General features: G+C 35.8%; 2 protein-coding genes across 2 annotated transcripts in view; both read left to right on the top strand.

Annotated features, from left to right (window-relative positions):
- Positions 1–8,708, top strand: part of ift172 (intraflagellar transport 172) — a 57,476-nt gene extending 48,768 nt beyond the window's left edge. The window contains exons 36-48 of the mRNA XM_030128011.1: positions 510–608; positions 707–816; positions 1,164–1,227; positions 1,603–1,689; positions 2,238–2,354; positions 2,960–3,070; positions 3,276–3,395; positions 5,311–5,406; positions 6,071–6,130; positions 6,309–6,407; positions 7,024–7,177; positions 7,279–7,370; positions 8,572–8,708. Coding sequence (XP_029983871.1) covers positions 510–608; positions 707–816; positions 1,164–1,227; positions 1,603–1,689; positions 2,238–2,354; positions 2,960–3,070; positions 3,276–3,395; positions 5,311–5,406; positions 6,071–6,130; positions 6,309–6,407; positions 7,024–7,177; positions 7,279–7,370; positions 8,572–8,661 — 1,299 coding nt within the window. The 3' untranslated portion in view covers positions 8,662–8,708. The remainder of the gene's footprint in view (positions 1–509; positions 609–706; positions 817–1,163; positions 1,228–1,602; positions 1,690–2,237; positions 2,355–2,959; positions 3,071–3,275; positions 3,396–5,310; positions 5,407–6,070; positions 6,131–6,308; positions 6,408–7,023; positions 7,178–7,278; positions 7,371–8,571) is intronic.
- LOC115414734 (mitochondrial peptide methionine sulfoxide reductase-like) overlaps positions 1–11,678 on the top strand; it is a 70,889-nt gene that overhangs the window by 1,236 nt on the left and 57,975 nt on the right. The window contains exon 2 of the mRNA XM_030128013.1: positions 9,045–9,061. The gene's annotated coding sequence lies outside the window, so the exon portion shown is untranslated. The remainder of the gene's footprint in view (positions 1–9,044; positions 9,062–11,678) is intronic.

The following is an 11,678-nucleotide window of genomic DNA, read 5'->3' as shown; positions in this document are numbered from 1 at the left end:
AGGGTTCATCATGTGACCTCTTTCTATTGCTTTGGTTTTAATGGCACCTGACCACTGAATGTTTATTTCATGGTGCCTAAATTCTAATATTTGACTATTTTGATGAGCGTCTATTGACATTAACATCATAGATTTAGATGCAAAGCCAAAGACCACAGCTGCACTGAGACACACTTTGGTTTTAAGCCAAATCAAAAAGGACAGAAACTTTGAGGTGTTTACGCTATGAATCTAATATAATAAAAAATGTAATCTCAGAGCTACTACTCCATCCATTTCATCACATCTGGACGTATAATACAGTGATTTAAAATGAACAAAAACAACAGTCTTTAATCACATTTGTTTGTGCAGCAGTTATTTGACACCTGAAATTTCATCATCACAACATGTCTTTTTTATTGGTGTATTGATTCCAACAGTGACATTCCACTGCTTTAAATGTGATGATAATTTAGTTTGGGTTATTACAGTATAATAGATTTTGTTTTTGTGTTTGTTTTTGTCAGGCAGCAGAATTGTCCATCAAGTTCCTCAATGCAGACCGAGCGGTTGAGGTGGTTCAGGTGGTCGGACCACGTCTCACACAGCTGAGGAAGTACAAAGCTGTGGGTGGACACACACTTAACACACACAAAAGTTTAATGCATTTCTCTAAAACGCTTTTTGTAAGAGTTTTGATATTATCGCCTTCTGTGCTGTTAAGGCTGCTGAGCTGTACCTGAACCTCGATCTCATCAAAGAGGCCATAGATGTTTTCATCGAGGGTGAGGAGTGGAACAAAGCCAAGAGAGTTGCCAAGGAGCTGGAGCCAAGGTTGAAAAACACACAAGTCCCTTTAAAATATTGTGTACATTTTTCATAACATCAAGAATATGAGAAAAAAAATGCTCTGAGCTGCTTTTATTCATAACCTCCACCTTCACCTTCAGCTCATAATCACAGGTGTATGAACCAAAGTTTGCAGCAGTTCAACAGTATAAACTTGATTCTTGTGCCTCTAAGTGGTTTTGGTACAGTCATTAGCTAAAAGAAACACAAAAATTGAGGTTTTTCAGTTCGTACATTGCACCAACGAACAACTTTCAATAAGTCTGTTTGATCACAGATGAGGTCTGTAGTTCAGAGTAACTGGAGTTAATGTTTTTTTTCTTGTATTTCAGATATGAGGAGTATGTTGACCAGAAGTACAAAGAGCACCTTAAGAACCAGGGCCGAGTGGAGTCTGTGAGTATCAACACGTGCTTTAGTGTTAAGGGGGAAGAGATGTTTTCATGACAAAACATGGACATTTAATTATCTGAATAAAATCGACTATTTGCTATGTTTAAATTACTTCTTAAAAGCCTGTGTTGTCAGTGCACAAAAAAAACATGCCAGTCTTACTTACATCTTACTTTACTTTTTTTTTGTTCATGTGGTATCAAAATAAACATCTGCTCTACAGTTTAGTAAGATTTCCTTAATATCATTCCTAACAACAACACTGAAGGCTGCCAGTGTGTAAGAGTAGTTTAGATGTCACTTTCTCAAATGAACAAAGTGAGATTAGAAAGGTGAGTGGATCATTTTTACCGTTTTTTCATGAATGTGTGTTTTCAGCTGGTGGGCGTGGACGTCATGGCTGCTCTGGATATGTACGCAGAGAGAGGACAGTGGGAGAAATGTCTGGAGACAGCGTCCAAACAGGTACTTAATGCACAGGTTTAAAATGTTAGGTTATGAGTACGTTAAGGTGATCATTTGTTTTCATGGAGAAAAAAACAACACAGATGATGTTGGATGAAACTGTTAATGTTAGACCAGGGATGTCAGACTCATTTTAGCTCAGGGTCCACATACAGCCCAACATCATCTCACGTAGGTTGGACCAGTAAAATAATAGCAGTGGGAAAAAAATTACTTAATGGAAATGTTTACATCAACAAAGTATCCTTTAAAATGTGAATAATGTGAACAACCTTGAACAACCTGAAATTTCTTAAAAAAAAATAAGTGCAATTTAAAATGAGTTCGACCTCCTTGATTGTTAATATCTTCAGTGTAATTTTTGCATTTCACAAATTCATCCCATGGGCTGGATTGGACCCTTTGGCGCACTAGTTTTGGCCCACGGGCCGTATGTTTGACACCTCTGTGTAAGACTAACTACCATAAAGTCATAAAACCATGCCAGTAGTTGTTGGTCTGTCAGTGCTTTTCATCGTCTTCACTTGTGTGCTTTTCTGTTTTGTCAGAACTTTAAGATTCTGCATAAATACGTAGCTCTGTACGCTACACACCTCATCAAGGAGGACGATGCACAGAAGGCCCTGCAGCTCTACGTTCAGCATGGAGCTCCACCCAACACACAGGTACCATCAGAACCATGAACGTCTAACTCACCTCTACAGGTTGCTTTGAAGCCTTTGGGGATGTCGTCCTCTGTCGACCCAGATGGGAGACGCTGTGATCCGAAAAAACTCATAACATTCTATAATCACTATAATGAGTTTAAAAGTTTCGCCCTGGTTTTCTCCTGCCAGGTTGCTTTTACATGCCTTGCTTTTTTCTTAATGGTTTAACTGAAAGAAATAACCGGAATTTGTGTCTGATAAATATGTCTGTGATTATTTTATTTTCTGTACAAAGTGCACTGGAAATAAACCTCCAGTTGACGCCTGTGTTTGTTATTCAAGAACGCGTGATAGCTGGCAGACAGTTATTGTGAGGTACTTTATTCTTAACTCCACTAAATTGTTTCAAGAATGAATCAGTGAGGTTTCTTCTCACATGTCTATGACACAAATGTGGCAAAACAGTAAAACTACACAATCTGATGCATTAAACACAAACATAAGAATATGTTTTTTCTTCTTAGACTTTTGTTTATTACAGCTATAAACACACATAATCATTTACTATTTCTACTGTTTCATAATGCGAGCATGAACAGTCATCATAATTGCATTTGTTCCAGAACTTTAACATCTACAAGCGCCTGTTTCTGGACCTGATAAACCTTCCTGACACTGATACACCAGAGTGTTACCGAATGTGGGCGGACCTACGCAACTTTCTGCTGCAACTGGTAAAAAAAATAAACACAAAGAAAATGTTCTTAGTGTCCACTTTTACTGTAAGAAATATAACATAATATACAGTGTAAAATAAACATCCATTTTGAGAAATCACCATTTTTATAGCCCTTTCATATTGTACACATATGTCATCAGACGAGTAGTTCTTCTCTTCTCTTGTCTTTGCTGATGTTGTGTGTCCTTGTGTGATTTCAGTGTGAGAACATCTCCAAATCAGCTGAAGCCAACTCTCCGGCTCATGAAGACTTCGAACAGATGCTGCTGATCGCCCACTACTACGCCACTCGATCTGCCGCTAAAGGAGTGGAGCAGCTGGTACGCTGAGCCGCACACAGTTCACTTTTCACCTCCCATCATGCAGAATATTTCAGTTTAACAAAAGCATGTCAGAGAACCTTGAACCTGATGCTAACTGAGCTGAGTCCCTGTAGAAGTTATGGTGTTATTATCATGGAGCCATAGCCACAGGTTTGAATTAATCCTCATAGACCTAAACATCTACCACTGACCAAATCACCTACAGATCTAAAATATTTGATAACTGTCAATCCACTTATCCAGTTGAAACATGTAAATAACTGAGGTAAAATGGAGTTTTAGCACCTTTTCATGGTCATCAAATATAATATGACCCACTCCGACAAATGACAGTGGTTGGAGACACTCTGAATGCAAAATGCAAAAAATAATATAATAAATGGCCATAAATCACTTAAATATAGTGGAAAATTCATTTTCAAAGCCACCACAAATATAATTATTAGTAAACTGTTATGCTAGTAATTTAAAGGTTCAGTATGTAATATTTATCAGTGACAAAGTCACACATTCCAACCAATTGAATTCCCCCATGTGGTGGCTACAAAAAATTCAAAGACCCTCATTATTTTTTCCATTCTGGTCCATAAATACTGTAGCAGTGACAGTAACTCACCTTAATGCTGGATGCTACACAATAAAAGAAGTTCATTTCGAGTCACTGTAGAAACACGGCAGATTTTACTAGAAATAAAAATCCAATAGTTAAACTATTGAGATCCACAGTAAGTTCCTGTTGGATTTCACAAAATGTAATAATAAGAATTCATTTTTAATTCTGTTTTTGCAATGACAATGAATGGACGTTAGTAATGTTCACTGAACCAATGGATTCTTAATTTTGAGCCAATAGCTGGATAAACATATTCCCAATGAATATATTATAACAAACATTTGAGTTGGGAAATTTTTGTTGTGAAAGATAATTCTCCAGAGGAAGAACTAATCTCAATTTTTGTTTTTTTTCCACAACTTTTAAAAAGCAAAAACTCAAATGACAATATTTGAGTTCAGCTTGGCTTCCTATTCCCTTTTTTCATAACAGTTTGTATTTTGTTTTCCCAATGACCAAGAAAGATCCCAATTTGGATGAGATCGCTTTAATGTCAGAATCAATCGAATTTAAGAAGAATCACTGACCTGATTCACATTCTGTCTTATTTCCAGGAGGCTCTGAGGTCAGATGTGGCACAATGGTGTTTTTATGAAAATATTTATATCGCAAAAAGTTGCTCAGATTATTTTTCAGGGGCCATTTTGGTGTCATTTATTCTAATAATTGCTATTTGATTCCAGTTTTCCATCTGTAAGGGTTTAGCACTAATTGAAGTTTTGGACTCTCAGAGCTTCTGTTTGTTGAATAAAACATGTTTTGTTTTTTTTTTATAACAGACTATGCTGCTTTTGTTGTGATCAGGCAAAAGTTTCAAAAAATTTAGTGTTACTTGATTGAAATCCAACATGTTACCATAATTCCACATTCACTAAAGGTTAGCATCAGTTAGTTCTTGCAACATATGCTCCATCATTTTGCCTCAGAATAACACCATCACACAAAATTGGTATTAGTGCTATCGAACTTGTGTGAACATAAACCAAACAGATGAAATTACCCTTGGTTCCTCATTATCTTGAAATATGATCACTTTTTGCTCTAAAAATCCATAATGGTTAAACCTTTATGCAAATTGTGAGGCTTCAAACTATATTTTTTTCATACAGTCTCTGATTAGTTCCTTTTCTGTTTTAGCAAAATGCCTAGAAAATATATATGTAAAAACTACACATCAATCATTTCATCACTTTGATTAAAGGAGTAATTTTGATTAACTCTGTAATTTGTGTCTTTTCATTTCATTTCATGTTTGACTTCCTGTGTTAAACTCTTTTCGTCTCTGTTATGTATTTCCAGATCGGTTTGGCTGCCAAGCTGTCGGTGTCTCTACTGCGTCACACTGAGATCGTTCCGGCTGACAAAGCTTTCTACGAGGCGGGCCTGGCCTGCAGGGTGAGTTTACCGCTCAAATAATAACTGCAGTAGTTTCTCCAGTTTACATCAGCCTCCACAGCAAAAAACACCAACCTGGTCACTCCACTTAAACTTAGAGTTTTTATGTACTTTACTACCTACTACTGCTTTCTCTGTTTTTGTACATATTCTTTTAGTTTTCAATATTTATTCACAAATATTTATTCCCTCAGTATTTATTCTACTTTTCACTGCACCTTGAACATTCATTCATCATTTTACTTTCTTGTTAAATTTAACATTTAGAGACACAAACTACTGAATGTTTTTCACACTCTTGATTTCTTTATGCTATAGAAATAGAAAAACACCATTTGATTACAGTGAGAAAACTGGACACACAAGGAGTATTAATGTGACAACATGGTACATTTTATATTCTATATTTCAGAGAATTATCTGAACAGTTCCCTGGCTTGTTCTGTCTGAAATATTTTTGTATAAATTCCAACATGTTTTTACATTTTACAGATACGTTCTCATGGTTTTCAGTGAAAATGATCAGTTATATTAGTTGTATTTTGTTTCTGTGGCCTTTGATTTGGATGTGTTTACTGCAGTTGAGCTATCAGTCATAATAAATTCACATTAAACTAAATTCAACACCTGTTTGGCTGCATGTGGCCGTTTCCTGTCACCGCAGGCCGTTGGCTGGGCAAACATGGCCTTCATTTTCCTTAACCATTTCCTGGATCTGTGTGATGTGAGTAAATCAAATAATGAAATAAATCTTTATGAAAAAATAAATCAGTCTTTTATGCTTAGAGTCCTGGTATCCATTGTCCTCCTAATCAAAATGACACTTTTACAAAAAGATTTCAGTTTATTTCATTTCCTTTAACTTAATTTTTGTTCATTTCTTGGTGTATGGCTGCGTTCAGGCCATCGATGAGGGAAACCTGGACACTCTGGACCACTCTGACTTCCTGGATACTGACATTCCCTTTGAGGTTCCAGTTCCCACCAAACTCTGTGTCACGGTAAGGACGCCAACTCCTTCAGTTTACCCTGAACAGACTGATTTTCACTGCAAGGATGTTACAATATTTTGAAATGTTCATTAGTTTTCATTTTAATTTAGTGTTTCTATTTGGTTTCTTATTGTGAGTAGTTTTATGTTGAATTCTTTTAACTGAGTTATTTATAGTTGTATGATGAAGAAGGTTTGGATTGATAAGAGCCTGCATTTACTTCCAATTTCAATTTACTACTGAGTTTGTGTTTTTTTTTTTTTTATTCAATACATTTCCATTAATTTTTGTCACTGCTAGACATTGAAAAATGACAAAACAATATAAAAATGTAAAGATTAAATGATAGAAGAAATGCAACAAGACAAAATTGATTTAATATGAAAATTATGTTAAAAAATGTTAAAAATAAATGAATAAAAAAAAGAGAGAGAGAGACTTCTAGAGACAGGGTTTCGATGTATTTTTGTACATTTTGGTCCTGGTTGGTTTCTCTTTTGGGTCTTGAGCTGAAGAACTTTAGGACCCACTGCTTTAATGGATAAGTTCCCCAGAGCATCAATCATTCGATTTTCAGGTTAAGGCCTGTTTTAAGGTCAGAGCCTCTGTCTGTTGTGTGTTCCAGGATGCCCAGCGTGAACAGATCCGTGACTGGGTGCTGATGGTGTCCATGGATCATCGCCTGGAGCAGGTCCTGCCTCGAGATGAGAGGAACACATATGAAGCCTCGCTGGTGGCCGCCAGCACTGGCCTTCGCTCGCTGCCCTGCATCCTCACTGGTAATTCACACCAAAGTACCCACCATGCATCACTCAACCATCCTACGTGTTCTGTCACATTCACTGTGTTTATTTCCTGACTCTGACACTCTGGCCTCCAGGATACCCTGTGCTGAGGAATAAGGTCGAGTTCTCGGCTGCGGGGAAAGCGTCAAACAAGGACGACTGGAACAAATTCCTCATGGCCACAAAGGTGAGACGACACAGACTTATAAATTCTCACCTGTTCACTTCCCACATGATTAAAGTTAGAGCCAGATTCAGACGTTTAATGATATTTTATAAACAAGCCAAATTCATTTCAACTACTTTGTTTACATGAATGAAATATACCTTTTTTGCTGTTATTCTGAAAAAAAATCAATATTCCTTATACATGTATTCATGTTTAGATGTGGAATCTCAAATCGCCTCCTGGCATGCATACTTCTATTCACAGTGTCCCTTTGTCATTCTTTAAATCTGTTACTTGGAAAAATTTATCACAGCGTTTAAGAATCACCTTCTGACCAGAAATTCCAACTTGTCCTTTAGCATGTGGCTTTGTTGGGTTGTGTTAAACTATCAAATTTACAGCTCCCATTGGAAACAGGTGAGAAGAACTGATTAAAAACCCTCCAAAGCCCCCTGAAGGACACACCTCATTGCACACATTTCAGTGTAGCAGCAGCTAAAGAGCTGGTAACAGCCATGTAGTGAAACGTCTGATCACAGCTGTCACTCCCGCTGATCCAATCAGATTCAAACATAGACCTATTATTATAAGCATAGATATAAAAGGGAGATGGCAATCCCAGGAATCTAAAGTATCTGGTTTTAAAGTTTGTGAATGAAAGCATAAAATTTAAATTGTTAATTCAGTCTTTATTTAAATTTCATTATTTTATTTTATTTTATTTCATTTTATTTCATTTTTGTGGCTCCAGACAGCTTTTTTTTCCCCCTTTTCTCTTTTCGGATCAATAATATCTCTTTAGAGTTCAAAGGTTAACCCTGACCCCTGACATCTGGCCTATGGAAACTCTAAAATTGCCCTGTCAGATTTGCAGATTTTGCCTTTTTTCTGCAGGACATGCATTATCCATCTAACATAGCTTCAAACACGTGTACTTTCGTTTTCTGTTGTTTTTCGTGAAGACAAAATGATTTAAAAAACACCAACTTGAGGTATGAAACGACCCAAAATCACCACTACACTCATACTACTGTAAGCAAATTATTTATATAGGAATGAATCTGTCCCAGGCTTTTTGATTTTTATAATTTTTAATACTCTATGAAGTTTCCCCTACATTACAAATAGTTCTTATAATTACTCATAAATTTGCAGCTCCTTTGTGTTGTCATTACATGTCTAGTCTTTTCTCTGATTGGTTGTTGTTTTTCCCGTGCAGACATCCCACAGTCCCGAGTGTCAGGACGTCCTCAAGTTCATCAGCCAGTGGTGTGGAAGTCTGCCGGCCACTGGGTTCTCCTTCCACTGACACACACTCACACAGTAAACCTCACCTTAAATAACCCCCTATAAGTACATAAAAATGTACATTCACATCTAACATATTTTCTGACAATACTTCTGTCATCAACGAGATGTTAACATCAGATACTTTGGATGATGGGACAGATTTTCTTCCACTCTATTTTAGTCTTATGTCTGACTGACTGGTCTGTCACCGTGGAAACGTACATTCCTCGGCTGCCTCGTCCATGTCTCTCTGTTTTGTCCATATTCCTGTCATCTTCAGAAGGACTTTCTCTCAGGATGGCAACACTGACTTAAAGCCAAAGGTTTCTACTCCAGAGGACGTTATGACACAGAGCTGGTTTTACCCCAAAATAGAAGGACTATTTAATTTATTGTGCACAGTCTGACGTGTGCTCTTCGTTTCCATTTCCAAGCCAGTGTCTCTGGCAATGCCTTTGTGTCTTTAATAATATGAAATGTATTTTGTTTAATAAAGCTAGTTTTCAACCATTTAGAGGGTGTGTTTTATTTAATAGCAGAGCATGGAAACCACTTTTTACTCATTAAATTTAACAACTAAAGGGTAGTTAACCTGATATTAACTAGGATATGGAGACCAGTAAAGAGAATAAATATAGGAAAAGAACTGTAAAATGAATCATTTGATTTTCACATGATTTATTGCTGACTGAACTGACTGAATGACTGATCTTTTTCTTTTTTTTTTTTTTTTTCAATCAAAATGCTTGAGTTCACCAAGTACATATTGATCAGGGGCAGGTGGTAGAAAAAAACATTTAAGAATGTGTTAATTCCTGCAACAAGAGACAAAACAAAACCAGAAAACACCCAAAGGGAGAAATGTAGGAAACCTGCTTGATATTTATCTCATTGTCACAATCTAAGAATTAAAATTCAAGAGATTAAAAAAAAAAAAAAAAAACACGCAATACACTTTTATTTTTTTTTATTTTTTATTGTTTTTGCACAATAGGAAACACTGATTCACATGAAGCCATTTGCAATAAAACCAGGATATGTAATAAATTCCTTAAAAAAATGGTGGATTAGACTGAAATAGATTAAATAAGCTTTATTTAAAATGTGACAAATAATGCACAGGAAATACAATTGTGAATAACCTATTAAATACCCGTAAACATATACAGCAAATTCATAACAAAAACTAAATATATTAGACATTAGTGCTCACATGTTTTGTAATAAATGCACAGGTTTGTAAACTGAATATATATAATTATTTGCATTACATTAAATAAAATGTGAAAATAGCATCTTGCTAAAGTAACTTGGTTTAAACTAATTTTAAATTAGTTTAAAATTAGAAAATTTAAAATAGAATTTAATGATCATTTGCTGCATTTATTATAAAATGATCCATTGTTGTGTGTGTAATTTGCCAGATTCAGCAAAATAGATTATATATGCGTGATTTTAACTCATTTTTAATCAGTCTGGTACAGAGGTTTTCTTGTAATAGAGAAAATTGGATATTCAGAAAATGTGGGTTCGGGTTAAGTGTTAAAAATAAACTGAAATAAATCTTTAGCCATGATGTCTCCATTTGGATCATGTACAGCAAATAAACACATCATATCAGGTTTTAAAAAGCAGGTTTTTAATCTCAGCCGCCTGAATTTACTGTACATGAGCGTCTACTGTTTCTAGAGAGCACACCTCCTCCTTTCCCAGCAGAGGTGCATCCGCAATCGATAGAAAAAAGGCTGCACATTTGGGAAAAATGCATTAGTAAGTGAGAACTCAGACAATTTCCTGTTGGGAGAGAGGCTGAATCTCTGCTGTGGAACACTCACCTACAGCGTTCAGACACATATAATAACCCTCACATTGTATTTATTCACAAAAGAGGTTTATTTTATCAAGAAAGGTCAAAATAAATAGACATGTAGGAGGCCATGTTTGCAATTTTAGGTTAAAATGCTGTTTCTTCCACATCAGGAGACTTAACTCTTACATTATTTTATACAAATCTTCACTTTGATTCAGCAAAATACTGTATCATCTGTGTTTTTCTCACTACAGAATCAGTCTTTCACTTATTTCACTGTTTTCAGTCAGTATTTTTTCCTGTATTTTACTTGTCTCATTTTTACAAACTGAATCTAATGTCATTTTGAATCGATTTTTACCTGACAGACTGGTTTAATTTATTCAACATTTATCAGATTTATGCATCAGGACATAACCTAGACTACCAGCTGAGACGATGCTCAGTCAGGGTGATGTAATGAAACGCAACAGAGCACACACACTAATGGTAGTGGAGGCAGCAGCAATGAAGCAACATTTTGAGGCTGTATTTATCGTCTTATTGCAGAAATATAGCAATAGAATATCATATAAAATACATATAATAGCAAAGAATACAGTAAAAAAAAAATGGGCAGAATGTGTTAAAATGAAAAACCATGAGGATAAAAATGTGACCTATTCCCAACTTGACACCTATTATTAGTGTTTGCAGTTGTCTATTACTTCTAGTTGAGCATATATTCTGTCAAGATTTAGGTTTTACGCATAAATGTGCATCCACCATACTAATTTGCAGAATTTTGGAGCTTTTCAGAGGCAAACACTGACGTTGGGACTTTTTGCACCCCAGTAGAAGCCAAAAAAAACATAAAACGTATGCACAAATGTGGTATAAAACACACTTGGTAATGTGAAATGTCTGACAGTGGAACCAGTAGTGTGTGTAGACTTAATAGTTACTGTATTACAAGGAGCGTGGATGTTGTCTTTGAGTATATTTGATCAAAATTACCAAAGCAGACAATTACTTTCTTAAAGTTTAGCACTTAATCCTCAGTATCACCACCAAATTAAATTAACCCTCATAGGGAGATTAAAGGAGAAATCAGTGAAGTCATAAAATGGAGCAGCATCTAGTGGCCATTAGTGGTACTGCTTTACATATTCAATATAAAATCCAGGTTTTTATCCATGATGGTTCACTGATACAGAAATCTTCCATGTCAGTTTAATAAATGCACT

Source organism: Sphaeramia orbicularis, chromosome 24, assembly GCF_902148855.1.
Source record: "Sphaeramia orbicularis chromosome 24, fSphaOr1.1, whole genome shotgun sequence".
NCBI classification, from domain to species: Eukaryota; Metazoa; Chordata; class Actinopteri; order Kurtiformes; family Apogonidae; genus Sphaeramia; species Sphaeramia orbicularis.
This window is presented reverse-complemented; position numbering and strand designations above follow the sequence as displayed.